Below are 27723 nucleotides of genomic sequence, written 5' to 3'. Positions count from 1 at the left end.
ATTTCGAGTTACGGCCCGCAAATCCGCCCTTACGGAAATTGGGGTAAATTTTAACAAACACAAGGCCTCACACATGCCATTCAGACTGACAGACTTGACAAGTTTTACCAACCATAAAGACAGTTGAAGCTTTAAATATCACTCACAATGGATCTTGAATATTCCAACTGTAATCAGACATACCTAAGTTGCCTTAACAATTGCAACCCCAGTTGCAATATCAAATTCTGTGTCACTACTAAAAATTAATAGTCCCTGGTGCAGTCTTAAGTTTAAGAGAAAACGGACGACTCAGGAGTGCTGAAATGAGAGAAAACGGACTCCTATGACGGGGCACTCAAATAAACATACACATAGCTGTATAATGCACTATTATGCAATATTAACCCCTAAATTGGTGTTTTAAGAAGGTATATCATAAATTATTTAATGTACTGTACTGTATGTGTTTATAAATGTTTATTTTCATTAATAAAAGTGCTTGAATTACTTTTTTGGGGCCGAAAAAATTCCTTAGGAACGCATCTCCAGTTTTATATGGGAGTCAATGGGAAAATAGGTTTCGCGTTACGGAATTTCGCGATACGGTCAATTTTACGGGAACGAAACCCTTCCGTAACGCGGGGGATGCCTGTATTTTGAAGGACAAGGAAAGTATTCGTGAGGTAGTGAAAGGATCAGCACCTATAAAGGGAACTATAATAATGAAGAAAAGACAAGGTCCTATTCATGAGCTGGAAAAATTACTTGTGATGTGGATGGAAGATCAGATACAAAAGCGTGTACCCTTAAGCCTTCTAACCCTACAGGCTAAGGCAAGAAGCCTTTTCGAAAGCCTGAAGGAGCAGGCAGGAGATGAGTGCGACCAAACCTTCACAGCAAGTTTAAGAACCGCCACAGTTTGCATAGTGTAAAGGTGAGTGGAGAGGCAGCAAGTGCTGATGTGGGTGCTGCCGAAGCTTTTAAGGAGGAGCTAGATCATGTCATCGTGGTGGGAAATTATTTGCCTGAACAAATATTTAATGTGGATGAAACTGGCTTATTATGGAAGCGCATGCCAGAACGGACATACATCCACAAAGAGGCTAAAACAATGCCAGGATTCAAGGACCGAATCACACTTTTGTTGGGGGGGGAATGCAGCTGGTTTCAAGATAAAACCCTTCATGATATTATCATTGAGAGAACTCAAAGGCTTTCAAACATGTCAGCAAGCACACACTGCCAGTGTTTTATCGTAGTAACAAGAAAGCATGGATGACCTTAGTACTGTTTGAGGATTGGTTCCTGACTTGTTTCATTCCACGAGCCAAGGAGTCTTGTCTGCAACAAGGGATTGCATTCAAGATTTTGTTAATTTTGGATAATGTTCTGGGACACCCACCACACCTAGACGACCTGCACCCTGATGTTAAGGTAGTCTACATTCCACCTAACACTACCTCTATCATCCAACCCATGGATCAAGGTGCTATTGCTGCTTTTAAAGCAAATTATTTATGTACGACCTTCGCTCAGGCTGTTGCTGCTACTGAAGGTGAGAAAATGCTCAGAGAGTTTTGGAAGGACTACAACATTTTGAAATGTAGTACCCCCACATTCCTACCTCCCTGCTCAGTGCCCCCACAAACCTACCCCTTGCTCAGTACCTCCACACACCTGCCCAACTACTCAGTACCCCACAAGCCGCACTCACCACACCTCCCGCCCCCAACCCTCTGATATGGAAGCTTTAAAATGGCGAGTACAGCCAAAATTAATGCTGTTTTCATGTTTTATATACACCAAACTACACCCTTTAAGCGCCCCCAAATCACCTTTTGCCGATGAGGGATGATATTTAACATTCCATAACTCGACCAATTACCTATTAAAACATTTTCATATTGATTTGGAATATTGTTTATTCCAGTAATTAGTTTCATCACCTATAAGTTTGGGACTTCAGTATCAACAGTATAACTACAGCAGAATCTTAAGCTTTTATTTGACTATAATTTTATCCCCCCCTCCACCTGGTTCTAAAAAAAAAAGTCTGGTCAAGTATTTTATATTTGAAAATCTGTCAACCCTGCCCGTCTGATATGTCAGACTTGACCTTAAAAATCTGTAGAGATCTTCCTTTGAGGTCAAACAATCCACACACATCAAGGAAATAGGTTGCGTTGTCGAGAATTTATTTGGCCAACAAGAAACAAAGGGAAAAAAATAGAAAATATATTCTGGGAACAGGATAACTAGTTAAGAATAAAATTTCAAAAGCCTTTTACTACAGTACTCGGTCTTTCTCAGGGCACAGGAAATGCAACAAAGTTCAGTAAACATCAAAATGTGATGAAAAGATTGTCCCTTCTCAAGCAATGTTTCAAAGAAATTAAATTTCCATATTACTTACCTCTGTGGATGTGTCATGGGAGGTGACTTTAGCCCGTGACATCTAACGTCAGTGACCATAACCCAGCTCAAGCAAAATGGTACCTGTGTTACTTCACAAGCCATGCAGTTCCGGTATTGTTAAGGTTCAAGGCAGTGTCACATACAGTACTCCGTTAATACCTTGAGCAACCACCAGTTTTACCTGAAGGGGAGGTATATAACACATTAATTTCAAAATGACAGTTTAATACATTCAGTGATAAGGTACATTTATACAAAAAATATGGCCCAAAGGTGCAGAGCTGACTGTGTGGGCCCCAAGTCAAAACATGAGCCTTGAGAGAACTAGGCTCCGTCCACCGACTGAGTGTCAACTGCTGGCAATGGTGAGTCACTTTACAACACAACAAAGAAGAGAACAGAGAGTTAAACACAAACAATGAACACAAGTGTTTGATATCCTCTAAAACATAGGGGACATAATTTATACAATAGATGTAAAAACAGTCTGTAGGTCACTACTTCCGGAACTATAACAGGGATTTATATAAAGCCATTGCCATGCAAAACTTCTGTGAATCCTTGAAGATTTCTCATACTTTAACATTGGATAAATGTTTGATAACAGAGTTTATAATACACCAACAAGAATTCTTGTATATCACATCTTGACCCTTCAAAATGAAATTGGTACATTTTGTGCAGCGTGAGTATTTTAGGCTTCTAGAAATCTCCAAGTGTATATCACATCTAGTAAGTGAAAACCAGAATATTCACTGATAGAAAGCTTGACCGTACGATGTTCAACCACAGTAATATGGATTGACACAACACTTATTATAAAATTTGGTCATTCCATGGCCACCTACAAAAATACACAACTCGACACATCCTTCTGTAGAGATTCAGCCGCTGTTGCTGTTGTTGGTGGTGGTGTGTGCCAACCTCACGACACCTACACCTACTTTCTGTATGCTGGCAATTTTTCAAATTTGAACTGCATCTGTGTTCTCGAGTATGCAGGTGTTGACACCACAATGGAATGTTCACTCATCTTCTGCTGTCCCAGACCTTTGTCAGTGGTCCCTGATTATGTTACAGAAATTTAGTTAATAAAATCTTGTGTAGTAGTTCCACGCTGAAGCCATGTTTCTACACTGGTCTGTTTTACAATACCACACTAATGCCATCTGATGGTTTAGTCTATCCAACGGATAAAATCTATCTATAAGGGATAATTTTACACCCTCACTCACTGTAAATAGAAGGTAAATGGAGGGACTAGGGAGTGAAAGAACGGGAGGTTTAGCAAGGGAGAGTTGCTGTAGGGAGAGAGTTCATATATACAACACCGGGGTCCTACTAATTCTCTATCACACGGGACAAGGGAGAAGAACGCTCTCCCTGCTTTACATTTATTGTCCCTACATAACTGATACACCTTTTTTTCAGATTAAGATTATACACACACATTGTCCAAGAAGATTTCTCAATACTTCTTCCGTGTTACGTCTTACAGTCTCACATACTGGATACATATAAATCGATTGAACAAACAAGTATGAGCTATGACATACTGGTCATCATCTGGCATCTATTATTGCAGCAAACTTATCCAAGTTTTCCAACAGAAGGATCAAAGTTCCCTGTATTGTATGTGTCGCCTCAGACACAAGTACCACCTGCAGAAGCAACTGCATAGTACCTCACCCTGTTCCTTGTAAGCTGAAAGGTTGAAGTGCTTGTAGCAGCCTCAAGCAGATTCAGATCCAAGAGTAACAATGAGGTCATATCCAGCAGCTCCCACACAAGTACTCAACAACCACTCAAATAACACTTGTACATAAACATTCCAAAACAAAGTAGGATCACATTTTACTTAAAAAAAAAAATCAGAATTACTAATCGCTCCTCATGCACACTGGCAGTAGTAAACATCCTCGTTTTACTATATTAAATGTTAACTTCGCCGTACGTTTGTGCTGAATTTGACCATTCTTATGGAATTTGTTTTATCACCATATAATAGCGATGGCACCTAATCATTTCTTATTGTCTAATCAAAATAAAATTTAGCGCTTTCCATACCTGTTTGATTAAGAAATACGTATGAAAAGCAAGTATAAAATCCTGACTGGCTCTCATCACTTCCTGGTGAACGTAATACCTTGACGCCATCAGAGGCTGGCGTAGCTGTAGATAATACTAAGAGAGGTGAGTTGGGGGCTGAAGATCAGGTAGCGTTGACGAGTAAGAGAATCCTAAATATGGATTACATTAACATAATTTAACCTGTCATACGGTATCAAATATCTATGTTATATATAAACTTTATCCAGTTTCCGTAAAATGTAACACACACATACACACTGGAGTCCGGAAGAAAACGTTTAGTTGTATTAGTAAGTGTAAATTACTTACAAATGAGTAAACTAAAGCAAGTACAGTTCCTAGTTGATGCTTTTTCCTACTGGGTTATGGCTGTCAGACAAGTTTTCATCAGACCAGCAACACAACTGCTACCACAGATACAAAGCACGAATAATGTAGTATGGAAATCGTGACATGAGATTAAATGAATACTTGCATCTTTACACCACAAAAGTTTCCATAAATAATATCGTATAATCTGAGGGATGGCACTCACTCACAACCACAATCAGTTAGTATTTGGTGCCTCAAATAAATAAAACAATCCACATGACAAATAATCATTCATAACGGTGGGCAGCACAACATTATTGAATATGATACACATTCTTAGCATGTCTCTGTGGCCAGTGATCTCTCCTTGTTTCAGCCGGATAATCTTAGACTCTACTGTAAACGGTGCAGTGAAGAGACTGACTGATGCACTTGGTGTAAAACACTCACAAATTCGGAAGTCTAGACTGGTATAGCTGATAATCTTACATTTCATCACAACATCCAAACTCACCGAAAGATTTACAAGGAAGCTGGATACCTGTCTGGGTATTTTTGATTGTCCAACAACAATGAATATATAAGGAGGCCAAATTATCTATGCTTGTGTCATCAGAAAACATGTAGACTGCTCATCTGTGAAGAACAATATAAGGTTTGTGATGTTTCATAATAATGGACCCACTAAATGTTTTACTGAATTTCACATAAGGCATCACAATACAGACCTGCAGGTGGCAAATAAACCTGTTAATATTGTGTGGTAATATCAATGTCAACACACCAACATGATGACGATTTTGGAGTGTAAGTAAACGCTTAGTAGGCAATAAGTAAACCTAGGTAGTTATAGTTTGAATATAGTTAAAACAGTAACACAACTATTTTTACGTCCAGAATACCTCCAAATGACTAGATAGTGAAGCAAAAAGCAACACCAAAAGATGCCGACCACTTTTAACCCTTCAATTGTCGAGAGCTGCCAGGCGGATCCTTTGCCGGCCAAGTCAACCCACAACCACTGGACAGGTAAAATAAGGGTTATCTTTCAGTGTTCGTCAAGCAGTTCTAAACCGAGGTAAACTTCACTTCTCACTCTTTTAAGAAAATGAAAAGTTTTATGCAAAGGAACATTATCGAAGCTCCCTATTCTAACACATACGTCATCACACTGGCTTGGCGCATTAGACACCTAGCTTGCTGGAAAGTCGACTTCCTGAATACACACACAATACTAGATGTTCGACAATGTAGAGCAAGCTAATTGTCTAGACAGTTTTCAAATACACCAACAAACGACTTGACCTATGGTAAACATTATTTTTTTACAGAGAAAATGTCTTAGATTATTTACATTAACATCGCAGACGTTAAAGCTCGTGGTGGGAGTGGCAACACAGAGGGTGAGCAGTGGCTAGGACCTGGGACGCGCCAGTGACCAGGGCCCTCACACTAGGGGTGCCACAGTGACTGCGGCCCTCATACTAGGGCCATCAGTGACCGAGGTCCTCACACTGGGTGCGCCAGTAACCGTGACCCTCACACCTAGGGCACCAGTGACCAAGGTCCTCACACCAAGGGTGCCAGAAGAATGACCAAGGCCCCCACATCAGGGGTGCCACTAACCGTGGCCATAACACCAGGTGCCAGAGCTCAGCGTAATGCATCATCACGCGGCTGGTGGCGCCCATTAACACCAACATTATGTGAGGGTTCAGCAGGTGTGGGAGGGGGTGGTCCTACCATGAGTAGTTGGACGCCAGGTTGTAGTGAAGCACCAGCTGAGGGCGGGAAACTTCACTACTCCCGTCACCTGCTGCCGCCCATGCTGTTGATGCCACTGTTGTTGCTGCCGCCGCTGTTACTGCTGCTTGTGCTTGTGAAGGCTGCTGCGTTGCTGCTGCTCATATTGGTGTTCATGGTGTTACCCATAGCCACACTGTTGGCCATGCTTGTGTTCACTGGCGGCACGCCAAAGAAGGGCGTGGTGAAGGAGGTTGGGAAGTATGTGTGGGTGGGCGGGACGCTGGCGGCGGCCATGGAGGATGCCGTCCCCGCCCCGGCGTACCCCTAGTCATGTCAGATGGGCGTCGGGGGCACTGTGAAATCATGGAGAGCTGAGCGAACACTGTCGTAGAGGGGCCTGGAGTCCTCGCAGTAGTTGTCGGTGCAGAGGGAGTGGATCTTGGAGAGATAGGAGTCGAAGTTGTCATGACCGATGCGGTCGTTGGTGGGCGTTGTGCCGCCTCCGGGTAGCTTGACGTGCTCCAGTAGCGACATGACATTATTCCGCAACGACTCGTAATACTCGGTCAACTGCGCTCCCCTCTCACCAGCACCAGCCGCCTCCTGGAGGATAAAATTACTTTAGTACTCGAAGACCAGAGACAAACACACCCCTGCTAATATGTTCTCTCGATTCTCACACTCTCAAAACTACTTTCTCATCTTACTATTTTTATCTTGAAGATAAGCCAACTGATACTCCTTTAAACTGCAACTCTTTTATGAAAAAAAAAAAACTAGACAATAAAAACTTTAATCCAGGAACAAATGGACGCTTCTTTGAGGAGACAGCCCACGGGGCACATTAGATCATATAGAAAAAGGGATATGCAAAGTACAGGATTTGGACAATCATGGAAAGTGCAGTAGAGAGGGTAGGAGCACATATACTAACCAGTGCTAGCCTAGCTTAACCAGTGCTAACCTAACCTAACCAAGCAACCTAAGCTAACTTGTGCTTACCTTATTAAAACAAAATACTGTATAACCCTAAGGTAAAGATACACATGATTTACAAAACTATTTTCTTATATTATCAAGTATACACCTGTGCAAAGTTAAGAGTCGAATGAAGATTTATAAAGGTAACATCTATATATCTGTACAATATAACTCACATTAGAACCTGTAATATTTCTGTCTTTTTAATGTATTTTGTGTACGAGACATTTTGTTACAATTTATTACTGTTATTGTATTTATTAATTTAATATTTTCACATCACTGGCGAGTATACGATTCTCTTCTTCCTTCTGCCTTTCTCATTCTACCTCCCCCCTTTTCCTCCTACTCCTTCTCTATTCCTTCCCTACCTCTTACTCTAGTTTCTTCTTGAGAATACCTCCCACAATTCCCCTTCTCTCCTCCTCCTCCAGCCAGATAAACAAGCACATACCTTCTGTTCGACCTTGAGCGCAGCCTCCATAGAGGAGACGTCATGGCGTAATTTGCTCACGTGCACCTCCATGGAAGCGTTCTCTTTCTGCAACTCCGAGATCTCCGAGGCCAAGCCAGTGTGGTCCTCGCCGTCTGTGGGGGAGAACACACCTGTCAAACACATGCGGGGCAGGTGTGTGTGTGGGTACTGAGTAGGGGACAGGTGTGTAGGGATACTGAGTAAGTGGGCTGGTGTGTGGGGGTACTGAGTAGGCGGGCAGGTGTGTGGGGGTACTGAGTAGGCGGGCAGGTGTGTGGCGTTCTCTTTCTGCAACTCCGAGATCTCCGAGGCCAAGCCAGTGTGGTCCTCGCCGTCTGTGGGGGAGAACACACCTGTCAAACACATGCGGGGCAGGTGTGTGTGTGGGTACTGAGTAGGGGACAGGTGTGTAGGGATACTGAGTAAGTGGGCTGGTGTGTGGGGGTACTGAGTAGGCGGGCAGGTGTGTGGGGGTACTGAGTAGGCGGGCAGGTGTGTGGGGGGGTGTGGCAGCAGGCGGGCAGGTGTGTGGGGTACTGAGTAGGCGGGCAGGTGTGTGGGGTGAGTAGGGGGCAGGTGTGTGGGTACTGAGGGTGAGAGCAGGTGTGGGGAGTACTGGGTAGGGACAGATGTGTGAGGGTACTGAGAGAGGGCAGGTGGTGGGGGTTGAGCAGGATCAGGTGGGGGTACTGAGCAGGGGCAGGTGTGTGGGGGTAATGAGCAGGGCAGGTGTGGGGCACTGAGTAGGGGGCAGGTGTGTGTGTGGCACTGAGCTGGGGGCAGGTGTATGGGGGTACTGAGCAGAGGCAGTTGTGTGGGGGTACTGAGGGGCAAGTGTGTGGGTACTGAGGCAGTGTGTGGGGGCACTGAGAGGAGGCAGGTGTGTGAGGGTACTGAGTAAAGTGCAGGTGTGTGGGAGTACTGAGGGGAGGCAGGTGTGTGGGGGTACTGAGCAGGGGGCAAGTGTGTGGGGCACTGATTAGGGGGCAGGTGTGTGGGGTACCAAGGGGGCAGGTTTGTCGAGCACGCAGGGCACAGGTGTGGAGGGTACTGATTAGGGGCAGGTGTGTGGGGGGTACTGAGCAGGGGGCAGGTTTGTCGGAGTACTGAGCAGGGGGGCAGGTGTGTGGGGCTGACAGGGGCGGTGTGTGGGGGTACTGAGAAAGGGCAGGTGTGGGGGGCACTGAGCAAGGGGCAGGTTTGTCGGAGCACTGAGCAGGGGCAGGTGTGGGGTTCTGACAGCAGGTGTGGGGGTGGGCACTGAGCAGGGGCAGGTGTGTGCACTGAGTAGGGGCAGGTTGGGCACTGAGCAGGTGGCAGGTGTGGGGGGGTACTGGAGCAGGGGGCAGGTGTGTGGGGGTACTGAGCAGGGCAGGGGAGCAGGGGGGTGTGTGGGGGCATTGAGCAGGGGAGGTGTGGGGTGAGCTGAGGGGAAAGTGTGTGGGAGCACTGACAGGGGGAGGGGCACTGAGCAGGGGGAGGTGTGGGGGTGGAGGTGCGGGGCTGAGCAGGGGGGAGGGGGGGGTACTGAGCTGTGGGGGTGAGCAGGAGTGGGGGTACTGAGCAGGGGAGGTGTGTGGGGGTACTGAGCAGAGGGAAAGTGTGGGGCACTGAGCAGGGGGAGGGGGGACATTGGCCAGACATGTGTGGGGTAGGTGTGTGGGTGTAATGAGAAAGTTCTGTATGTATGGGAGTAGATGTAGGGGCAATAAACAGGTGTGGGAACGGTATGGATAAACGTGGGACATACTGGACAGGTTTGGGACATATTGGACAGGTGTGGGGCAACTGGGGCATACTAGACTCCTACCCAGCTAAAAACCAATAAAAATGAAAAGTTATTTTACCTTGCAAATAATAATGCTGGAATATAATAACTTTATAACTTAACACAAATGTAAATAAACAATAAGTAATAAACAGAGGGGAAAATGACAGAAACATATAAGACAAAAGAAGGAATAATATAGAATGAAGAGGAAGGAAAGACAGAAGATAGGAGAGAGAATAATGGAAATTAAAGTCGAATGTAAGTGAGGAAATGAAGCGATAGGGAAAATACTGTAAGAGAATAGAAAAAGGTGAAGACAGAAAAATAAAGATATAATGAGAAAAGACAAAAAGATAAATTACAAACAGAAAGAAAAGAGAAAGATAAAGGAGAGATAGACAGGAGAAAAAATATCTAGTAAGGTTTAATACAATAAAGCGAAAAGCCTAGCTATAGCAAGAAATATGTATGTATGTATGTATGTGTTGTGTGTGTGGGGAGAGAGAGAGCACACCTCACAAAACACCAATATACTCCTACATTCTACGTAGAGTTGCCATATTCAGCACCTCAGACCTTCAGCAACACTACACTACACTCTACATGTACTAACACCAGCGAGGAGAGTTAGGGAAGCGCCATTAAAACCAGTTAGTGGAGATAGATAAGAAATCCAATACGCGATATTGTTTTAGTAAGTTTTAACTAATTACGTAATGGTGATTCTACATGGACAGTCTCAAATATTCCAATGTAAATTTATCTTCAAGTATACTGCAGATGCAAGAAAGAATGTAACTAATCATTTGAGAGTCTTTTACTTGATTAGTATTTTGCATTGTTACCGAGTCTCATTTGTTTATTAATATTAAAGCCGATACAGTGTTAATGATTCTATTGGACGGATTCCCCTTACTGTATAGCCCTACCCGAAGCCAAACGCGATGGTCTATATCAAAATTGGAATATGCGTGAAAGATGGAATGGTGTTGTGATTAACCGTCTGTATTAATATTTTGTTCTAAACACTAATACAAATACTTTTCTGTACAATTGTCTAAAAATATACTGAAGTCTAAGTATTACTGTTTCGATAAAGCCAAGATTTACGTGCGACGCTACCCCAAGTGATGGCTACCGTAGAGTTGGTAGCCCTGGCGAGATATGTGTACAGTATATAATATGAACACTCTTCCCTTGAGAGCATTAAATATCAGTGATGGGGAAATAGTTAGTTATATAAAACCTTTTTAAAGACAAAATAATAGCATAAAAACATCTATTATTTGATTGAACTTAAGTAATTGGCCATCAACAGGTTAGAATAAACGAACTGTGTCTAGAAGTAGTTATGGAAAAGGAATGTACCATAAATATCAATTAGGACCATATTGTACCATGATTATTAAAGGAAATATTATGGGGTGGTTGATAGAAAATTTGTATTAATGAGAATTGCATGGTTTGTTATAAGTCAGTTCAGTAGAAAGATTGTAAACTAGTAATCACTGGAAGAATGCATTTAACTCGATAGAAGATTTTTTACCATAGGTAAACGATGGAACAACTTGTACTTATATTAACATATATATCTATGGAACAACTGAGTACCACAGGGAACACTTTTTTACTCTTAACTACACACTACTATTACTACACACACTATTAAGCACTACTAGTAATGGTGAGAATAATATTAATCATAATAATACATGTATATTCATATTATTGTTTGCAGTTGGAAAATGTGTTTACAATTTTCGTGGAATACATATATGTATCTTCTAACCCAGCGATAATATATGTATACTGGTGTAAAATACATAATAATACATAAGTCTTTACATGCATACCGTAACACACTGATTTCGTGTTTTATATTTATGAACAGTAAGTGTGTGTGTGTGTGTGTGTGTGTTCTAGTGGTGGTGCAGTGGCGTTTAGTGTCGTGGGTGAGGCGGTAGTGTGATAGTAGTGGTGTGACGGGGATGGTGTGTTTGGGGTGGTTTGGGAATTGTGGTAGGTCCTGGGTGGTGTGACAGAGGTGGTGTAGGTTCTGGATGGGGGAGGGGAGAAGATGGGGTCCAGAATTGGTATGTCAAGGGTAATGTGTTTGAGTGAGGGTGGTGGAATGTGTGGCGAGAGGTGGTGTCCCTGGGGTAATGGGTCAGAGATGGTGGCAGGGTGGTGTGGCAGGGGAGGTGGCAGGGGTGGTGGTAGGGGTGGTGTGCAGTGGTGGTGTGGCAGGGTGGTGGTAGGGGTGGTGGTAGGGCAGTGGTGGGGCGGGTGGTGCGGCGTGGTAGATAGGTGTGGTAGTGGTGGTGTGGTGGGGTGATGTGGTGGAATTGTATGGTAGAGAAATGTCTCATGTGTGGTGATTGTGGGTGGTGTAGGAGTGGTAGTAGTGGTGGTGGTGTAGGAGTGGTAGGGGTGGTATGGTGATTGTGTGGCAGGGGTGGTGTGGGAGGGCAGTGGTGGTGTGGTAGGGTGATGTGGGATTGTGTGGTGGGTTGGTGTGGTGTAGAGAGGTGAACTGTGTAGTAGGTGGAACTTAGCAATGGGTGGCACTATGTAGGGGTGGTATGGTGGTATGAGTGTTGTGGTGTGGTAGGTGGTGTGATTGGGTATGGTGGTGAGTGAGGTGGTGGGGTTGGGTGGTGGTGGTAGGTGTGGTGTGGCAGAGGTAGTGTGGCATGTGGTGTGGGGGGGCATTGTGGGGTGTTGTGGTGTTGTGGGGACAAGGGTGGTGGTGGATAGTGGCGGGTAAGGGTCAGGTAGAGGTGGGGTATGGGTGGTGGGTAGGGGTGGTGTGGTAGGGGTGTTGTGGTAGGTGTTGTGGTAGGGGTGTTGTGGCAAGATTGTGTAGGGTGTTGGTAGGGGTGTTGGTGGTAGGGTGGTGTGGCTGGTAGGGGTGGTGTGGCAGGGTGGTGGTAGGGTGGTGGTAGTGGTGTGGTAGGTGATGGGTGGTGTTGTGGTATGGGTCGTGTGGTAGGGGTGTTGTGAAGGGGTGGTGTGGTGGGGATGTTGGTGGTAGGTGGTGAAGGGGGATGGTAGGGGTGGGTGAAGGGTGTGTGTGCGGGGTGGTGTGGTGAATTGGGTAGGGGTGGTGTAGTGGCATTGTGTGCAGGGGGTGGCATGGTGGCATTGTGGGAGGATGTGCGGGATTGTGTGGTAGGGTGGTGTGACTGTGTAGGCAGTAGAGTAACTGGGTAGGGGTGTAGTGGCAATGTGTGGTAATGGTGGTGTGGCGGACTGGTGTGGCAGGGGTGCAGTAAGGGCGGTGCAGCAGCATTGCAGGGTGGTGGGCTGGTGGGGTGGTGGGTGGTGTGCTGGGGCGGTGTGGTAGGGTGTGGCTGAGATTGTGTGGTAGGGGTGATGCAGTGGTGTGGTGGGTGGCAGAGGTGGTGTGGGATTGTATGGCAGGGGGATGTGATGAAGGTGGTGGTGGGTGATGTGGTGAGATAGGGTGGTGTGGTGGCAGGTGGCTCAGGTGGTGGTGGGTGGTGTGTGGGAAGGGGTGATGGCAGGGTGGTGGGTGGGTGATGGGTGTGCAGAGGTGGTGGCAAGAGTGGTGGTGGTGTGGCAGGTGTGGTGGTGAGATGGTGTGCGGTGTGTAGGAGTGGTGTGGTAGGGGAGGTGGTGTAAGAGGGGGAGTGTGGTGGCAGGGTGGTGTGGTGGGGGGTGGTGGCATGGTGGTGCGGCATGGTGGTGCAGGCGGTGAAGGTGGCAGGGTGGCAGGTGGCGTGGGTGTGGTAGAGGTGGTGTGGTGAGAGATGGTGTGCTGATTGTGGTAGGTGGGAGTGTGGTGTGGTAGGGGGAGTAGGGAGTGTGGTGTGGTGGGTGGTGGTGGGTGGTGTGGTTGATTGGTAGGAAGGGTGTGGTGAAATGGTGTGGGGTGGTGTGGGATTGCAGGGCGGCAGTGTGGTGTGGCAGGATGGTGTGGTGGGTGTGGTGTGGTGGTGGTGTGGCAGGTAGTGGCAGGCGGTGTGGTGCAGTAGGGTGGTGGTAGGGTGGTGTGGTGGCAAAGAGCTGTAATGGTGATGGAGGTATGTTAGTGTTATGGGTGTGGTAGTTTCGTGGGTATGGTGGTGAGGTGGTGGTGTGAGCTCATACCACTACCAACACAGTAGTGGAAAGGGGCATAGTGGTGGTGGTGTTGATGTAATGGTGGTGTGGTTGGCGGTGGGTGGTATGGGTAGTGGTGGTGGTTGTGGTGCAGGTGTGCGTAAGCGTAGAGTGGTGTATGGGTGGCGTAAGGCATGGTGGTGGTGCAGGTGTTGTGGTGATGGGCGTGATGTAATATGCGATGGTGGTTGGTGCTGGTGCAGGTGTGGCGGTGATGCTGGCGCGGCATGGTGGCGCAGGATGGTGGCGGCGGCGCGTGACTGTGGTGCAGGTGTGGGTGGGCGTGATGGTGGTGTGGTGGTGGTGTGGTGGTGGTGTGGTGGTGGTGATGAGGTGGTGGTGGTGGTGCAGGTGTGGTTGTGGTGCAGGTGTGGTGTGGGCGTAGTAGTGGTGGATGGTGGTGGTGCAGGTGTGGTGGTGGTGGTGCAGGTGTGGTGGTGGTGGTGCAGGTGGTGGTGGTGGCAGGTGTGGTGGTGGTGCAGGTGTGGTGGTGGTGCAGGTGTGGTGGTGGTGTAGGTGTGGGTGGGTGGTGCAGGTGTGGTGGTGGTGGCAGGTGTGGTGGTGGTGCAGGTGTGGTGGTGGTGCAGGTGTGTGAGTGATCTGGTGGTTACATGGCATCGGGTTGGCATGAGTTTAGTAGAATGTTAGTATAAAGGTGGTGTGGGTCTGGTGCTGGTGGGTCTGGTGTTGCTGTGGGTCTGGTGTTGCTGTGGGTCTGGTGTTGGTGTGGGCCTGGTGTTGCGTGGCCTGGTGTTGGTGTGGGTCTGGTGTTGGTGTGTGGCCGGTGTTGGTGTGGGTCTGGTGTCTGGTGTGGGCCTGGTGTTGGTGTGGGTCGGTGTTGTGTGGGTCTGGTGTTGTGTGGGTCTGGGGTGTGGGCTGGCGTTGGTGGGTCTGGCGTTGGTGGGTCTGGGCGTTGGTGTGGGCTGGTGTTGATGGGGTCTGGCGTTGGTGGGCCTGGTGTTGGTGTGGGTCTGGTGTTGGTGTGTGGGCCTGGTGTTGGTGGGTCTGGTGCTGGTGGGTCTGGTGTCGGTGTGTGGGTCTGGTGTTGGTGTGGGTCGGGTGTTGGTATGGGTCGGGTGTTGGCATGGGTGCAGATTTGGTCTGGTGTTGGTGTGGGTCTGCGTTGGTGTGGGTCTGGTGCTGGTGTGGTCTGCGCGGTGGGCCTGGTGTTGGTGTGGTGCTCGGTGTTGGTGTGGGTCTGGTGTTGGTGTGTCTGGGTGTGGCCTGGTGTTGCGTGGGTTCTGTGCTGGTGTGGGTCTGCGTTGGTGTGGGCCTGGTGTCGGTGTGTGGGTCTGGTGTTGGTGTGGGTCTGGTGCTGGTGTGGCCTGGTGTTGGTGTGGGCCTGGTGTTGGTGGGCCTGGTGTTGTGTGGGTCGGTGCTGGTGTGGGTCTGGTGTTGGCGTGGGCTGGTGTTGGTGTGGGTCTGCGTTGGTGTGGGCCTGGTGTTGGTGTGTGGGTCTGGTGTTGGTGTGTGGGCCTGGTGTTGGTGTGGGCCTGGTGTTGGTGTGGGTCTGGTTGGTGTGGGTCGGGTGGTGTGGGTCTGGTGTCGGTGTGGGCTCGGTGTTGGTGTGGGTCTGGTGTCGGTGTGGGTCTGGTGTCGGTGTGGGTCTGGTGTCGGTGTGGTTCTGTCGGTGTGGGTCTGTGTCGGTGTTGGTCTGGTGTTGGTGTGGGTCTGGTGTTGGTGTGGGTCTGGTGTTGGTGTGGGCCTGTGCTGGTGTGGGCTGCGTGCGGGGCCTGGTGTTGGTATGGGCTGGTGTTGGTGTGGGCTGGTGTTGTGTGGGTCTGGGTCGGTGTGGCCTGGTGTTGGTGTGGGCCTGGGTTGGTGTGGGCTCGCTTGTTGTCGTGCCTGGGTCGGTGTGGGTCTGGTGTTGGTGTGGGTTTGGTGTGGGCTGCGGTGTCTGGTGTTGGTATGGGTCGTGCCGGTATGGCCTGGGTGTTGGTAGGGCCTGCGCTGGGGGGTCTGTGTTGGTGTGGGTCTGGTGTTGGTGTATGGGCCTGGTGTTGGTGTGGGGGCCTGGTGTTGGTATGGGTTCGGTTGGGCTGGGTATGGGTCTGGTGTTGGTGTGGGTCTGGTGTTGGTGGGTCTGGTGTTGGTATGGGTCTGGTGTTTGGTGGGTCTGCGTTGGTATGGGTCTGGTGTTGGTGGGGGTCTGGTGTTGGTGTGGGTCTGGTGTTGGTGTGGGTCTGGTGTTGGTGTGGGCCTGGTGCTGGTGTGGGTTTGCGTGTGGTTTGGTGTTGGTGTGGGTCTGGTGTTGGTGTGGGCCTGGTGTTGGTGCCTGGTGTTGGTATGGGTTTGGTGTTGGGACATGGGTGCAGGGTTTGCGGTATGGGTCTGGTGTTGGTGGGTGCGATTTGGTCGGTGGTCTGGTGTTGGTGAAGGGGTTGGGTGTTGGCATGGGTTTGTATGCTGGTATGGTGTCGGGTGTTGGTGCGGGTGCAGATTTGGTTTGGTGTTGGTATGGGTCTGGTGTTGGTATGGGTCTGGTGTTGGTATGAGTCTGGTGTTGGTATCGGCCTGGTGTTGGTATGGGTCTGGTGTTGGTATGGGTCTGGTGTTGCATGGCCTGGTGTTGGTATGGGTTTGGTGCTGATATGGGCTTGCGTTGTTTGGTGCTGGTGTGGGTTTGGCACTGGTTCAGTCATTGGGTGGGTCAGGTGCTGGCATGGGTTTGACGGTCTGGTTGGCGTGTGCCTGGTGTTGGTGTGCCTGGTGCTGGTATGGGTTTGGTGTTGTGTGGTTGGTGTTGGTGATGCATTGCGGTGGTGGTATGGGCATGGTGGTGATGGTTCGGGCATGGTAATGGTGTCGCGGGGTGCTGGGAGTGATAATGATGTAGTCATGGCAGTAGTCATGTAGTAGTGTAAATATGGCAGTAGTGTAATCAGTAATAGTGTAGTCATGGCAGTAGTAGTCACAGTAATAGTAGTCAAGGTAATAGTGTAGTCATGGCAGTAGTGTAGTCATGGTAGTCAGTAGTCAAGCCAGTAGTGTAGTCACAGTAACAGTGGGATGCAGTGTGAACATGGTGCTGGGCGTTATGGAGTAAGCCAGGTATCATGGCAGTAGTGTAGTCGTCACAGCAGTGTAGTCATGGTAGTAGTAGAACATGGCAGTAGTGTAGTCATGGCAGTAGTGTAGTCATGGCAGCATTGTAGTCGCGGCAATAGTGTAGTCATGGTAATAATGTAGTCATGGCAGTAGTGTAGTCACGGCGTGTGTAGTCATGGCAGTAGTGTAGTCATGGTAGTAGTGTAGTCATGGTAGGTTGTGTAGACGTGTTAGCATTGCAGACGATGGTACGGTAGTGGTGGAGCATGAGTGTGGTGATGTGGGAGCAGTAATGCAGGTGTGCGGTGATGATGTGAGGTGTGGTGGTGATGGTGTGGTGGTGATGGTGTGGGCGTGGTGGTGCAGTCGTGGGTGTAGTGACGTGGGTGTAGTAAGTGGGTGTGGTGGTGATGATGTGGGTGTGGTGGCGATGGTGTGGTGGTGATGCGTGGTGGTGGTCTGGGTGTGACGTGGGTGAGGGTGGTGATGGTGTGGGTGTGGTGGTGGTGATGGTTTATGCGTAGTGATGGGTGTGGTGGCAATGGTGTGGTGGTGGTGTGGGGCGTGGTGGTGGTGATGAGTGTGGTGGTTATGGTGTGGGTGTGGTGGTTGGCTGCGTGGATGGTGGTTGGCGTGGTGGGTGTGGTGGTGATGGCGAGTGTGGTGATGTGGCGTGTGTGGTGATGTGGTTGTGGTGGTGATGGTGTGGGTGTGGTGGTGATGGTGCGGGTGTGGTGGTGCAATGGTGTGGTGGTGGTGATGGGTGTGGTGGTGGTGGTGATGTGAGTGGTGGTTATGGTGTGGGTGGTGGTTGATGTGGATGTGGTGTTGGTGGTGGGTGTGGTGGAGATGGTGGAGTGGGTGGTGACGGGCGTGTGTGTGTGGTGATGTGGTTGTGGTGGTGATGGTGTGGGTGTGGCTGTGGTGGTGATGGTGCGGGTGTGCTGGTAATGGGCAGGTTTAGTGACGTGGGTGTAGTGGGTGATGGTGGGTGGAGTGCGGCGTGGCGTGGTGATGTGGGGTGATTGGTGATGGTGCGTGGTTGTGGTGGTGATGGTGTGGGTGTGGTGGCAATGGTGTGGGTTTAGGGACGTGGGTGGTGGTGGCGATGGTGCGGGAGTGTGGTGACGTGGGTGTGTGGTGAGTGTGGGCATTGTGATGGTGTGGTTGTGGTGGTGATGGTGTGGGTGTGGTGGTGGATGGTGAGGGTGAGTGATGTGGATGAGGCTGGTGGTGACGGGTGTGGGCGATGGTGGGTGGGTGGTGATGGTGGTGGTGATGGGTGTGGTGGTGATGGTGGGTGTGGTGATGTGATGCAGTGATGTGGTTGCGGTGGTGATTGTGCCTGTTTGGTGTTGGGGTGTGGTGGCGGTGGGTGCTGAGGTGGTGGTGGTGTGGCATAGCAGGTGGTGGGTGTGGAGGTATGGGGGTGGTGATGGGCATGGGTGTGATAGTGGTGTGGGTGGTGGTGGTGGATGTTTTGTGCGGTGGTGGTATGGGTGGCGTGATGTAGGCGTGGTGGTAGGTATGGGTGTGATGGTGGTGTGGGTGGTGTGGGTGTGGTGTAGGCATGGGTGTGGTGGTGGTATGGGTGTGGTGTGGGTGCGTGTGGGTGGTGGTGGTGTGGTGTGGTGGTGGTACGGGTGTGGTGGTGGTGTGGGTGGTGGTGGTGTGGGTGTGGTGGTGGTATTGGAGGTGGTGTGGGGTGATGGTGGTGTGGGTGTGGTGGTGGCATGGGTGCGTTGGTGGTGGGTGTGGTGGCGGTGGCGTGGTGGTGGTGTGGGCATGGTGGCAGGTGTGGCGTTGGCATGGGTGTGGTGATGCGGGTGGTGATGCGTGGCGGTGGCATGGGTGCGGTGGCGGCATGGGCGTGGTGGCGGTGTGGGTGGCGGTGGTATGGGTGTGGTGATGCGGGGCGTGGTGGATGGATGTGGCGGTGGATGGGTGCGGTGGTGGTGGATGGGGGGTGGCAGGGCGTGGTGGTGGTATGGGCGTGGCGGCGGTATGGGTGTGGTGGTGTGGGTGTGGTGGTGGCATGGGGCGTGGGTGTGGGTGATGGAGTGGTGGGGGTGATGGTGGGTGGGTGCGATGGTGGTGTGGGTGTGGTGGTGGTGTGGGTGTGATGGTGGTGTGGGTGGTGGTGGTGTGGGTGGTGATGTGGGTGTGATGGTGGCTGGGTGGTGTGGGTGTGGTGGAGGTGTGGTGGAGGAGTGTGGGTGTGGTGGTGGTATGGGTGTGGTGGTGGTTGGGTGTGGTGGTGGTATGGGTGTGGTGGAGGTATGGGTGTGGGGGGGTGTGGGTGTGATAGAGGGTGTTGGCGTGGATGGTGGTGTTGGTGTGATGGTGGTGGGTGTGGATGGGTGTGGGTGGATGGAGGGTGTTGGTGATGGTGGTGTGGGTGTGATGGTGGTGTGGGTGTGATGTGGAGGGTGTTGGTGTGACGGTGGTGTGGGTGTGATGGTGGTGTGGGTGATGGTGGTGTGGGTGTGATGGAGGGTGGGTGTGGATGGTGGGTGACGGATGGGCGTGATGGTGGTGTTGGTGTGATGGTGGTGGTGGGTGTGATGGGGGTGTGGTGTGATGGAGTGGGTGGTGATGGTGGTGTGGGTGATGGTGGTGGGTGATATGGTGGTGGGTGATGGAGTGGTGCTGGTGTGATGGTGGTGTGGGTGTGATGGTGGTGTGTGTGTGATGGTGGTGTGTGATGGATGGTGTGGGTGTGGTGGTGTGGGTGATGGAGGGTGTTGGTGTGATGGTGGTGTGGGTGTGATGGTGGTGTGGGTGTGATGGTGGTGTGTGTGATGGTGGGTGATGGAGGGTGGGTGGTGATGGTGGTGGATGTGATGGAGGGTGTGGTGTGATGGTGGTGGTGGGTGTGATGGAGGTGTGGGTGATGGGGTGGGTGTGATGGTGGTGTGGGTGTGATGGTGGTGTGGAGGACGGGAGGGTGTTGGTGTGATGGTGTGGGTGATGGGTGTGGGTGATGGAGGTGTGGATTATGGTGGTGTGATGGTGGTGTGGATGTGATGGAGGTGTTGGTGTGATGGTGGTGTGGGTGTGATGGAGGGTGTGGGTGTGATGGTGGTGCGGGTGTGATGGAGGTGGGTGATGGAGGTGGGTGATGGAGGTGTGGGTGATGGAGGTGTGGGTGTGATGGTGGTGGTGGGTGTGATGGGAGGTGTGGGGTGGGGTGTGATGGTGGTGTGGGTGTGATGGTGGTGTGGGTGATGGAGGTGTGGGTGTGATGGTGGTGGGTGTGATGGTGGTGTGGGTGATGGTGTGATGATGGTGGGTGTGGGTGATGGTGGTGGGTGTGATGATGTGGGTGATGGAGGGCGTTGGTGTGGGGTGATGGTGGTGTGGGTGTGGATGGTGGTGTGGATGATGGAGGGGTGTTGGTGTGATGGTGGTGGGTGATGGAGGTGTGGTGTGATGGAGGTGGGTGATGGAGGTGGTGTGATGAGGTGTGGGTGATGGAGGTGTGGGTGTGATGGTGTTGTGGTGTGATGGAGGTGGGTGTGTGGGTGGGTGTGGATGGTGGTGTGGGTGGTGATGGTGGTGGTGGATGTGATGGATGGTGTTGGTGTGATGGTGGTGTGGGTGTGATGGGGTGTGGGTGTGATGGAGGGTGTTGGTGTGATGGTGGTGGGTTGATGGTGGTGTGGGTGTGATGGTGGTGTGGATGTGATGGAGGGTGTTGGTGTGTGGTGGTGTGTGGATGGAGGTGTGGGTGTGATGGAGTGTGTGGGGTATGCGTGGGTGTGATGGTGGTGTGGGTGATGGTGGTGTGGGTGTGGACGGTGGTGTGGTGTGGACGGAGGGCGTGGTGTGATGGTGGTGGGGTGTGATGGTGGTGTGGGTGTGATGGTGGTGGGTGTGATGGAGGGTGTTGGTGTGATGGTGGTGTGGTGTGTGATGAGGGTGTTGGTGATGGTGGTGGGTGTGGAGGGTGTTGGTGGATGGTGGTGGGTGATGGAGTGGTGTTGGTGCGATGGTGGTGTGGGTGTGATGGGGTGTGGTGCGGATGGCGGTGGGTGATGGTGGTGTTGGCGTGGATGGTGGATGGGTGTAGGTGTGGGTGGTGGTATGGGTGACGGTGGGTGTGATGGTGGTATGGGTGTGTTGTTGGTATGGGTGTGATGGTGGTATGGGTGTGGTGGTGGTATGGGTGTGGTAGTGGCATGGGTGTTGGTGGTGGTATGTTTGTGGTGGTGGTATGGTTCTGATGTAGGTAGAGTGCAGGTGTAAGTATGGTGTTAGTGAAGGTATGGTGTTGAAGGGATGAAATAAGTAATGGTGTTAGTTGTATGGTGTTGATGTATGGTGTTGGTGCGGATATGGTGACGGTGTGGGTAGTATCGAGGTGTTGGTATGGTGATGGTGTGGGCAGTATCGAGGTGTTGGTATGGTGATGGTGTGGGTAGATACGAGGTGTTGGTATGAGGCGATGGTGTGGGTAGTATCGAGGGTGTTGGTGTGGGTAGTATCGAGGTGTTGGTATGGTGATGGTGTGGGTAGATACAGGGTGTTGAGTATGTGGTGATGGTGTGGAGTAGTATCGAGGTGTTTGGTGTGGGTAGAGTCGAGGTGTTGGTGTTGGTAGCTGGTGATGGTGTGGGGTGAGTATCGAGGTCGTTAATTGCATTGATGGTGTGGGCAGTATCGGGTGTTGGTATGGTGATGGTGTGGGGTAGTATCGAGGTGTTGGTATGGTGATGGTGTGGGTAGATGCGAGGTGTTGGTATGGTGATGGTGTGGGTGGTATCAAGGGTGTTGGTGTGATTGAATCAATTGTTGGTGTGGGTAGAATCGAGGTGTTAGTTGTGGAGTATGGTGTTGGTGTGGGTAGTATCGAGGTGTTGGTATGGTGATGTGGGTAATATCAGTGTGGTATGCGTTATGGTGATGGTGTGGGTAGTATCGAGATGTTGGATGGGTATGGTGATCGGTGTGGGTAGAGTATCGAGGTGTTGGTATGGAGTGGTGGGTAGTATCGAGGTGTTGGTGTGGGTATGGTGATGGTGTGGGTAGTGGCATCGAGGGTGTTGATTGGGTATGGTGATGGTGTGGGTAGTATCGAGGTGTTGGTGTGGGTAAAATCGAGGTGTTGGTGTGGGTAGAATCGAGGTGTTGGTGTGGGTATGGTGATGGTGTGGGTAGTATCGAGGTGTTGGTATGGTGATGGTGTGGGTAGTATCGAGGTGTGGGTATGGTGATGGTGTGGGTAGTATCGAGGTGTTGGTGTGGACGTAACATTACGGGGCGTCAGGGGTAGAGTTAAGCGGACCATCATGCGAGACGCACCTGTCTTGAAGACCAGGGTTGAATCATCCATCCTGAGCTTCTTGGCTGGCGGGGGCTGCAGTTGGTGGAGGAGTGGGCGGGCCAAGAGGCTGTGGGCGGCCGCGGGAGGACCAGTAGGGCCGCCCGTGGAGTAGGACGCCGCTAGGAGGGGAGGCCGCGGTTCGCCCATGGCAGCTAACCCAGTGGAGACGCCCATGCCCATGCCCAGCCCCGCCCCCCCGCCCCCCTCGAGGGAGCGCATCTTGTTGCGGTTGGCGATGGGACAGCCCGAGGCACTGGGGACACACACCAGGGCAAGTTAGTCTGCCACCTGACCAGCGGCACCCACTACTACACACTCTCAGTATTACCAAATTGTTGGCTACTTATTTCTCAGCTTAGCATGCAGTATGTCCGATAAGGGGCACTAGCATGTTGTTACTAGTAAGTGGGATCCAGTGGCTTAACTCCACTTGAGGTCAGTTGGAGGCACCACCACCGTCTGGCTCATGACTTACACGCGACACCATTACTCTACAATTACCCAGCAACGACTGGCTTCACTCTTTAAGGCAAGCACATAGGGAGGCTCTTAATGCCTTCAATCCTCTTGTGTTTTATGTATGAAGTTTTAGTGAGTGACGACGGCTGTTAATATATGACGGCAAGACTCCCTCCCGGTGACGTTAGCGTCATGTTAGTGGCAGACGAGTGGAAGTGAAGGCCTCAAGTGGTGTTTGGTTCTGGCTCCCGTAAGCTCAGGCCTTCTTACCTCCTGTGACTGAGAAACTTGCCCGTGGAGTGCCCCGACCCATCACATCCAGGGACTGGACAGCTAAGGGCAGCACAATGGCGGTCAGTGAGGTCATGTGAGGTCATGTGAGGTGAGTGGGGCAAGAGCAGCGCTTCAGGAGGGAGGGCGGGGTCACCCCCACTCGCTCCCTGGCAGACTGATGACTAATTATCTATGGCTCTACAATCTGGCGCAGCACCATTTTGATCTTTAATATTTGAAAAGTAAGGCAAGACTGAGATCATATTACTGATTTCTGAGTAAACTGGTCTATCCATGGATGACTGGGCTTCAGTTACATTGGGCCTCCCATACACCAACATTTTAAACACAGTGAAGGGCACAAGAAAGGACCCCGCCAACAGCTGACGGTGTGGCCTGGACTAGCGGTGGCTTTCTTACCACCAGTTACTAGGTTAAGTTACTCACACAGTCGCTCACTACCAACACCCTCGACAGTTACACCTCAGTATATAACAAGCGATTTGTGTTTTGTATTAGGGGCAGGGACGACTGTTATGATTGTTCATGCAGGTGTTGTCAGTTGAAAAGTTCAATCAAAATGAATTACAAAGAAAATCAGGCTGAATCTTTGTCACATAAAGACTTGCTAGATTAGACTGTGAATTTAGTGTTTTATGAGGTATGGCTCTAAGTCTACGACATGGCTGGGATATGGATTCATATTGAGCACCAATGTCACGAATCCAAACTTTGAAGCGTCAACAAGACATGGATCCAAGCTTAGAACATTTTTTTGAGTCCAAACTAACAACAAAACTTAAAATGTGCATTCTGGGTGAGAGAACCACTAAGACGTGGATCCAAGTTAAGAGCATCATGAAGACAAAGGTGTGAGTTGAGGTCATTCCTTACACATTGATCAAAACTTAGAGCATCAGTGGGTCAAAGCCCAAGCTTCGAGCAACACAAAGATATGGTTCTGAAGCTGAGGTGTAACGAGCACATGGGTACAAGGTTAGAGCACCATTGAGTCTTAGGTCCAAAGCTCTCCGTCTGGGCCTAAGACTGGAGTGTCACTAATACATGGATGGGTCCAGACCACTGTGTCAGCTGGAGGGAGGTCTGGTCCTCAGAAGGCAACCAACAAAAGCGGGTACATACACAGCAACACACACACACACAAACTACGAACTAGAATTTGTAATTGTGAAACTTTGGCACTGGAAGTATTAAGTTCTTGCGGTATTATAATTTCCAATACAAGTGTTCAAATACCCCATAATTATTTTTTAGAAATGAACCCCATAAGTAGGTCAAAATAGCTCTACCCGAGTTCCACAATACGATTAAGTTCGTATGAGTTAACGTTAACAAGAGTTGTGAAGAAGGTAAGAAAAGTGGCACTCACCGGAGTGGTTCAGAATCCTGGGTGTCTTTAGGTTTGTGCTTGGGTTTGTTGGCTCTGGGGCAGCCGGAGAGTGAGCGGTGGGAGGAGTAGTTGCCAGTCACGTGCCCCGACCCATCACACCCGGGCGTGGGACACTTCAGCTCTTGCGTCTGGTGCTGGATACTCGAGCGATCCGCGCGGGGACATCCGGACAGGCTGGATGGTGGGGCGAGGATAGACTTGGCCAGGTGAAGATTTTTTTGACCAAGACTGTGTGCAATAGGTTACATACGATGGGTGGTTGGGTAGAGCACGAGTGGGCTGGTATGACTGCACAGGGGTTGTTGAAGCTCACCAATACTGTATGACAGGGTGCTGATCTTTGTCTCTACCTCTAACACTCACAACTACGAAATATCAGTTATCTAGGTTTCATAAGATAGACAAAGACATTTTTCACAAGTCCCCAGCCACCCGTAAGGAGAAGGCACATCACTCTCTGTTACTTTAATGTCATCCTGAGAAAACCAGCCAAGCTGCTACGGTGCTGCTTTAACAAATGACAATGTCATTGTCTTTTAATTTAATTTTGGATTCATTGTCAAGATGATGATGCAATAGCACCCAGGGATTCTACCCTCACACCCACATATGCTACCAGCAAGTTCTAATGACACTTAAATTTGACTAACTGTTTCGCTTTCTCATGATGAATATTAATGTCTGGTCAGATCCACAGAATAAAGAGGTGTCCTAGAGTGGTTAAGCCATCCATTAGAGAATACTGAACAACTCAATAGTTTAATAACTCACTGTCCATTCACTGAACTTACAAATATTAAATACCAAAAAGAGAGACCTAAGTTATACACTACTAAAACTGAGGTCCATGAAGGTGTAGGGGACACAGTCAGTGTGGGCACGTTCTCATGTCTGTCAGTCAACACAACATGCACTACTACTGGCTCTGTGACCACGAGTAAACTCGTACGGCGCTACGCATACACTGTCAGTAGCTGTGAGCTGACGATGGAGTCGAGATTTGTGTACACAGTTTGGTAAATGTGAACCCACACCTTGGTACTGTCATTCATACTCTCTGTTACTCGGCTTAGTTGTATTGAGTCTTGATGCTAACCCACACACGAACGCATTTGATGTGAACTCAAATATATAAACAAATTGAAGAACATTTACCTTTATAACTTTATACCAAGTCACCAATGTGAAAAGGCACACGTATGATAATTCTTGCCTCTCTTTGTCTCTCTCTTGTTGAGTTTCTTATAAAATTCCTGTTGATAATTGTTGGTATAACCAATCATCATTCCTTATCAATAGACGGTACCTGGTAGAAGGGTTGACTCGCTCTTCGCTACAGAGACCGCCTGTCCACTCTTCATACCCACAAAAAAATGATACTGAATTTACTTCTCGTTCTCACCACCATGCTTTTTGGCCAAGTTACGGGAGAGTGTAAACATAGTGCTAAAACATTTATTACTTCACACACACACACACAGCTAAAACTCTCTCTCTCTCTCTCTCTCTCTCACACACAGCTAAAAACCAACTTTTCCAATTTTTATGCACACAACTAAAAACACCAATTTCTACACACACACACACACACACACACACACACACACACACACACACACAAACAGCTAAAACGAACACCAGTACACACATACAGCTAAAAACAAACACCAGTACACACACACACTCACAGCTAAAACAAACACCACTACATACACACAGCTAAAACAAACACCACTACATACACACAGCTAAAACAAACACCAGTACACACACAAACAGCTAAAAACAAACACCAGTGAAGACACACACACACACACACACACGCTCACAGCTAAAACGAACACCAACGTGCAGACTCACACACACATACGGATTGAGAAGAGAGAGAAGAAGAAGAAGAAGAAGAAGAAGAAGAAGAAGAAGAAGAAGAAGAAGAAGAAGAAGAAGAAGAAGAAGAGAGAAGAAGAAGAAGAAGAGAAGAGAGAGAAGAAGAAGAAGAAGAAGAAGAAGAAGAAGAAGAGAGAAAGAAGAAAGAATAGAGTGCACACGGCCGTATCTCCTACACCTCTCCCCTACTCACATCCATAACAAGAATATTAAAAATAACAGTTAATCTAGGAGGTAGTGATCGTAAGTGTCACTTTAGGCACACCCCATAGGATCGAGCAAGCAGAGTGTGTGCCTTCGCGTTACGGGGAGGTACACTAACCTGCGGTGCGTGGCGTAGTTGCCGGTGACGTGGCCCATCCCGTCACAGCCTGGCGTCGGACACTGAATGAGCTCCTTACCGTCCCTCCGGCTACCGCTACTACGGGAGTAAGGACGTACGCTGTTGCTGGGGAGAAACCCATAGTCAATGCCACGAATACCGAGGCAAAACTAACTTAGAAATAACAGAGAAATACGAAAACCAAGAAAAAACTCACTCAACCAGTCAATCTTTCATCATCCGGGACCTTGAACTCTGTAACCCTTCAATGATCTTGACCTCTGTCCCTTGCAACCCCAGTGATATTGACCTCTGTCCCTTGCAACCCCGGTGATATTGACCTCTGACCCTTGCAACCCCCAATGACCTTGACCTCTGACCCTTGCAACCCCCAGTGACCTTGACATCTGACCTCTGTAACCCGCAAAAAATTAAAGGTATAATTCTGATCGATAATGATTTCAATTAGCAACTTAAAAAAAAAGACCCATTCAATAATATTCCTAAATGATTTGCCGCCACCATAACGCTATCCTGACACACACACAAGTACTCATCACACACCGGAACTAACCATCACACACCTGAACTAACAATCACACACCTGAATTAACAATCGCATACCTTAAATAACAGTCACACACCTGAACTAACAATCACACACCTGAACTAACAATCACACACCTGAACTAACCATCACACACCTGAATTAACAATAGCATACCTTAAATAACAATCACACACCTGAACTAACAATCACACACCTGAACTAACAATCACATACACTAATATAATAAATAGCTCTTTCATTAATAACCCTGGTGTCCTAGATATCTTTTCCTTCATCATTTACAGGTTGATTTTGTTCTAATTATTATTAAAAAAAAAAAAAATCTAAGACACTGGCCACAGGAACGCCCATGCGTGCGTAGTGTCAACAAAGGCTGTAAGAGACTACTCCTTAAAATTCGTATTTATGACTAATTCAGCGAGTCTACCAATCCCAGCCTGTGCAGACAACTATAGTAAGACCCAATTATCAGCACAGTGGCATATATTTTTTTTTTACTTTTGGACTTTGTCATTTTTTGGGGATAAA

General features: G+C 49.3%; 1 protein-coding gene across 6 annotated transcripts in view; it reads right to left on the bottom strand.

Moving 5' to 3' along the window:
* Positions 1–2601: 2601 nt before the first annotated feature.
* The window catches only part of LOC121858185 (myelin transcription factor 1-like), a 63661-nt gene continuing 38539 nt past the window's right edge, over positions 2602–27723 (bottom strand). For 2 of the 6 annotated variants that reach the window (XM_042354396.1, XM_042354400.1), the window contains exons 8-13: positions 26625–26744; positions 24395–24643; positions 23002–23064; positions 22251–22525; positions 7982–8115; positions 2602–7149 (exon numbers count right to left, since the gene is read on the bottom strand). In XM_042354396.1, the coding sequence (XP_042210330.1) occupies positions 6880–7149; positions 7982–8115; positions 22251–22525; positions 23002–23064; positions 24395–24643; positions 26625–26744 (1111 nt within the window). In that variant the 3' untranslated portion in view covers positions 2602–6879. The remainder of the gene's footprint in view (positions 7150–7981; positions 8116–22250; positions 22526–23001; positions 23065–24394; positions 24644–26624; positions 26745–27723) is intronic. The other 4 variants (XM_042354398.1, XM_042354397.1, XM_042354399.1 and 1 more) reach the window with 4 other exon arrangements.

The sequence above is a fragment of the Homarus americanus genome, unplaced genomic scaffold (genome assembly GCF_018991925.1).
Source record: "Homarus americanus isolate GMGI-L3 unplaced genomic scaffold, GMGI_Hamer_2.0 scaffold47693, whole genome shotgun sequence".
NCBI lineage: Eukaryota > Metazoa > Arthropoda > Malacostraca > Decapoda > Nephropidae > Homarus > Homarus americanus.
The sequence above is the reverse complement of the archived record's forward strand: the minus strand, read 5'-3'. Positions and strand labels throughout refer to the sequence as shown.